At 37.1% G+C, this 5,859-nt stretch overlaps 1 protein-coding gene across 1 annotated transcript; it reads left to right on the top strand.

The window, feature by feature from the left end:
* The first annotated feature begins 4,503 nt into the window (after nt 1–4,503).
* Nucleotides 4,504–5,211, top strand: LOC133526619 (uncharacterized). The gene has a single exon (XM_061863312.1). The coding sequence runs from the start codon at nt 4,504–4,506 to the stop codon at nt 5,209–5,211; it is 708 nt and encodes a 235-aa protein (XP_061719296.1).
* Nucleotides 5,212–5,859: the final 648 nt, after the last annotated feature.

The following is a 5,859-nucleotide window of genomic DNA, read 5'->3' as shown; positions in this document are numbered from 1 at the left end:
TGAGTGAGACTTCATACAGATTTCCATATAAATTTCCATACAAATCGGTTCGCCACGGTCGCCGCTCACGTCGCACCTCATAAATTTTGATTTTAATATTTAGCCTCACCCCTGTCGCGGGAATTATCAATTTGCCGACTGCGTGACTAATACAGGAGCTGCGTCCCCATTGGAGCTGCCAGAGTACAGGTTTGTAGAGGGTATATGCATTATATATGCAAACAATAAAAATATTAGAAAATAGTTATCCCGTTTTCGGTTAATTTTTTTTTATTGTAAAAGGATGAGGATCTATCTAAATATATTATACTTCTTAGATCTCTTTAAAAGTGCATCGTTTTGTACATCAAAATTAGCTCAATCGATTTGACGTTAGTTGAATATTCGTCCGTCAGATTATCCACAAAGTTTTCTATCCAAGTATTTCTTAAAGTGAGCTCATGATTGTATAATATAAGCAGATACATAACTATTCGTAGGTATATCCTCCTGGCCCTTATACAGGACGATTATTTTTAGCGCATGTATGTATACCCTGTAGGTCATATGAGGACATGGCATAAACAACATTGTCTAGGGAGCGCGGGTCCAATATTGGTATTCATAATTTATAACGAATGTTTCTGTGGCGATGGTCCGTTGGACAAAAATCGAAATAAAGTAATAAATAAAATAACAATTCACAGGGTTAGCATAATACGTGAAAGACAAATTTTAAATAAGAGAATTTAAACAATGTTTTTTGTTTTTTTATCATCAATCCATTTCAGAATTTAGATATTCGGTATTCATTGTATTATTTCATAATGTCACAGTGTGACAGTCACACTTGTTAAATATTGTAGTAGTATTAAATTAAATTAATAAATAATAAATTCCGCCATAAAAATAATCTTATACAAGTATCATGAAAGTTAGCAATACATAAAAACGGACCTTATCCCTCGTCGATAAGGATCTTTAATAACCTGCCAGACCACATAAAAAACGAGCAAAACCAAAATAAATTTAAAAAAATGTTAAAAAATTATCTCGTAGAAAAAGCCTACTACTCGGTCGACGAATACCTACAGAATAACAATGACTAATTATTATTACACAAATAATATTCCGGATAAATACATGCTACATCTTTCGTTCCTATTCCTATTCTTTTATTCGTTTTATACTTAGTAGATGTAAATTTGACATATAAAAATTATAATATTGTAATGATTGAAACAAGTATTTCATATGTGACGTATATCGTTTGTTAATGCATGTTAAGGGGATAAATTGATGACGACTGTATTATATATATTCTATCTGTAAGTGAATTGCAGTGCCCTCTCAGGGTTGTGTTGAGTTGAGACATAATTTATTAATAAGACCCTAAAAGCAAGGATATAAACGCAAAATGAAATTAAATAAATTCAGTTTGTGTGATAGGCGCGTTTCAAAACAACTTTGATAACAATGAAAAACAATTGACGGTTTTCCTGAAACGTGTCCGCATTCGAATTTCTAAATAAATCAGCAGGGGTTGTTTAAAAAACCGTTTATCCACGATCTTTCGCACAAAGGAAAAACGTACTAAGCGCGTATCAACTCGAATGCGTTTTTGTCGATTTTTGCTTGGTTAGTAAGATGCCCCGGTTGATTTCTTCCCAACCATAAGCCCGCACACGCTGGCAATAAGGGAGATAAGCCTAATCTATTCAAAATACACTTTTACTCGCCTTCGACATTATCACTAGCATAACTTGACCTCTACATTCCTACCAACTGTTCGTACTTGTAGGTTAGATTTATACTGGTCGGCTTCTATCGCCGTAGTCTATGAACGTCGTGAGTAGCAAGGAAGCGCAATGGAGACGTTCTATCGCCTTATTGGTATGTAAATAACCTCCATTGAACAGATCGGCCGATAGCTGCGGCAGCGTCTTTATGGTGCTGTCATTTACTGCCTTTTCAATCGGCGTCGTGACTGGTTAAATATTATGAAAATCTCTGGTCAATGCAACGCAGAGAATCAAAACTATTATATACTCATATACACCTTGACCTTAACTGGTTTTGTTAAATTTACTAGAAACTCGTTAGTGGCAGCAAGGAATCTACCCCAAAACCAAATATTGTAAGAGCGTTTTCACATTTTCCGATCCGATAGCGGATGTAGGATCCTACAATAGACCAGGACAAACAATACTAAAAGATACATAATTCTATGCCTTTCGGTCATTTCAGATCACGCACACTACTAGAAACATATTGCTACACATGCACGCACACAAACAAAAATAATCGTCCGCCATAGCTAAAACTGTCGGAAGCACCTTCCGATATCGGATGTTGAAAAAAGCTGCGGGAGAGTGCCATATGGCATGAAGTCCGTCTTTTTGCGTTATTTATCGTTTTTCAGTAATAATAAATAAATAAATAATAAAAATAAATATTATAGGACATTATTACACGAATTGACTACGTCCCACAGTAAGCTCAATAAGGCTTGTGTTGAGGGTACTTAGACAACGATATATATAATATATAAATATTTATAAATACTTAAATACATAGAAAACACCCAAGACTCAGGAACAAATATCCATGCTCATCGCACGAATAAATGTCCTTACCAGGATTTGAACCCGGGACCATCGGCTTCATAGGCAGGGTCACTAGGCCAGATCGGTCGTCAAAATAATGATTTAGTAAATGCATAAATAAACACAAAGAAGCACATATATTTTACAATTTATGTCCTTCCGACAGCCGACAATCGAGACAATCGAGATCGGACAATGTGAAAACGCTCTAAGTTCGAACGACGTCTGAAAAACTCTGCTAACACCGCCGCTCCCTTCTTCTTCCTAGCGTTTGTCTCGGCTTATAGCCACGGCTCATGGGAACCTGGGGTCCGCTTGGCAACTAATCCCAAGAATTCACATAGGTACTTACTAGTTTTTACGAAAGCGACTGCTATCTGACCTTCAACCAAAAGGGGAAACTACTCCTTATTAGGATTAGTCCGGTTTCCTCACGATGTTTTCCTTTACCGAAGAGCGACTGATAAATATCAAATGATTATGTACGATATAACATAAGTTTCGAAAAATACATTTCGGGGTTTGAACACTTAGAACCCGCGACCTCCGGCTTGGAAATCGCACCGCTATGCTAACAACGCTTTTTTTTCGATACCTAGGTCCCACAGGTTCCATAGTTATGGAACCCGAAAACCTAGAATGATACCTAAGCTCATTCACATGCTGGCAACACAATCCGACGATAAATTCCCATCGAACCGTCGCACGCGCGGATCGGCAAAAAGTTTCATACGTTGTTGGGCTAAACAACAGCCGCGTATTTTTCATATCGGTGAGACCCTATTTCGGAACGAAGCAAGTAAAACGTTTGAAAACCCTTAACACAACTACTATTTTACGTTTAGGATCTCTTCTTATTGGATGTTTGTAAAATGAAGCTTATGTCTCCGAGCTATAAAAACGAATTGATTCGACATAAGGTTTCACATAATCATAATGCTGTCAAAAATGATATTGAGGTTTCTAATATAATTTTTTTCTAAACTGAATAGTTTGCGCGAGAGACACTTCCAAAGTGGTAAAATGTGTCGCCGTCCCCCCCCCCCCGTAACTTCTAAAATGAGAATGATAAAACTAAAAAAAATATATGATGTACATTACCGTGCAAACTTCCACCGAAAATTGGTTTGAACGAGATCTAATAGTAAGTAGCTTTTTTTAATACGTCATAAATGGTACGAAACCCGTCATGGGCGAGTCCGACTCGCACTTGGCCGCTTTTTTAAGATTAAAATCATCAGCGTAATAATCTTCAAAAAAATCCTCTTAAATTTTACCAGAATACGCCTATCAGCTGAGCGCAGCTTTAAAACAGTTGAACAAAAAACATTTTCACCAGGGTGACCCAGTGATACTAGCTCTTTCTATGCCCATACATACATAAAGGACAGCAGTGTAAAACGATAAATGGTTTAGCGCAACACGGTATCGAATATACATTTTGATCCTGGTTTTTTACGCATCCATAAGTTGACCAACAACCGCAGGTCCATTAAAAAATATAGAATCTAGATTCGATATGAGTCTCAATGCATCTCGTACTAATACACAAATGCGAGCGAGATGCGCTTCCAATATCAAATAAAATCATACTTTTTTAAATTAGGAGCCTAGATGGCCAGTTTTGACGTTTTCGAATGCTTTTGTGAGAAATATCGTTGTTGCATAATGTTTTATCAACAGTTGTAATTATTTTCTAAAAATGCATTATATTTTCCATCTTTATCTTATTTAAATAGAACAGAAGTATCACGAGGTAGGTATGTATATATGTTAGGTAAGTACGCAATTTACTAACAAAATTACAAAATAAGAAATAACCCTTTATAGTGTAGGGAAAGCGTAAACTAATATTATTCTATTCTATTCTATTCTGTTCAACCTTTATGTAAACCAGTTGATCGAGGAACTCAGCAGCATGCATGTAGAATGTCATATTGACGGTGTCAGTATCAATAATATTAGCTATGCTGATGACATGGTGCTGCTAAGACCGTCCATCAACGCAATTAGGCAGCTGGTTAGCAAATGTGAGAACTATGCCGAGCAACATGGCTTGAGGTACAACTCTAAAAAGAGTGAAGTTATGATATTTAAATCGAATAAATATAACCCGACAGTTGTGCCTCCGGTAATGTTGGGCGGCGTTCCACTAAAGGTAGCGGACCAGTTTAAATATCTAGGGCACATAGTCACGCCGGACTTGCGAGACGATGCGGATATAGAGAGGGAGAGGAGGGCCTTGTCTGTGCGAGGTAACATGATTGCCCGCAGGTTCGCTCGGTGTACGAAGGAAGTAAAAATCACATTATTTAGGGCTTATTGCCAAACCTTCTACACCAGCAGCCTGTGGGTGAGTCATACGCAGCGCACATACAATACGCTCAGGGTTCTATATAATAACATATTCAGGATGCTGATGAAGCTGCCGCGATGTTCCAGTGCGTCGGCTATGTTCGCAGAGGCGCGCACTGATGGCTTTCACGCCGTCAGAAGGAAGAGAGTAGCGTCACTGCTGAACAGAGTACGCGGCAGCTCCAATACCATCCTGAGCATGTTCGCTGAGCGCTTGAACTGCCCCATGACAAAACACTGGGTAGAAATCATCACTGGCCAAACAAAGTGATGATTTCTACCTAGTGCCGCTAATAATTAATGAATTTAATTTATTTTTGTAATCATTTATTATGTTTGTAGCTGCTAAATTTGTTATTTAATCTATTTTTAGTATTTTTTGTAATGTGCCTTATGGGTTGGTATACCTGAAATAAATTATTTTTATTTTATTTATTTTATTATTATATGGCAAAGATGACCAATCTGTAAATTTTTATTTGAATTTTTTTTATACAGAATTTTAGAGGCGATGAGGCTTGAAACATATATTTTTTTAATATGGTCCGTTAAAGAGTTATTTTTTTTAAAGAAATAAGAACAATCAGGTATGAAAAATCAGGTTTCCACAGTGTATTTATTGATAGTATTTACGTAGGACACGGCGACAACAGACGCGACAGCGACACAGCTCCGCGTGTCAATTAGGCTTCATTCATTTATTCACTCCGCGCACTGAACAGCGATATTATTAGCGTTACTTTTCGGGAACGCAGCGGGTTGGATTTTAAAACTTTACTGAAAGGTTGCTGACCTTATATAGTATCGTTTTAAAAAGTTACTTTAAAAGTTTAAAATATTGTTTTGATTATAAAGGAAGCAAACGAGCAGATGAATCACCTGATAGTAAGCAATTACTGGCGCCCATGAACACCTGCAA

This window comes from Cydia pomonella, chromosome 16 (genome assembly GCF_033807575.1).
Source record: "Cydia pomonella isolate Wapato2018A chromosome 16, ilCydPomo1, whole genome shotgun sequence".
Classification (NCBI taxonomy): Eukaryota; Metazoa; Arthropoda; class Insecta; order Lepidoptera; family Tortricidae; genus Cydia; species Cydia pomonella.
Note: the sequence above shows the minus strand (reverse complement) of the source record. Positions and strands in the feature narration are given on the sequence as shown.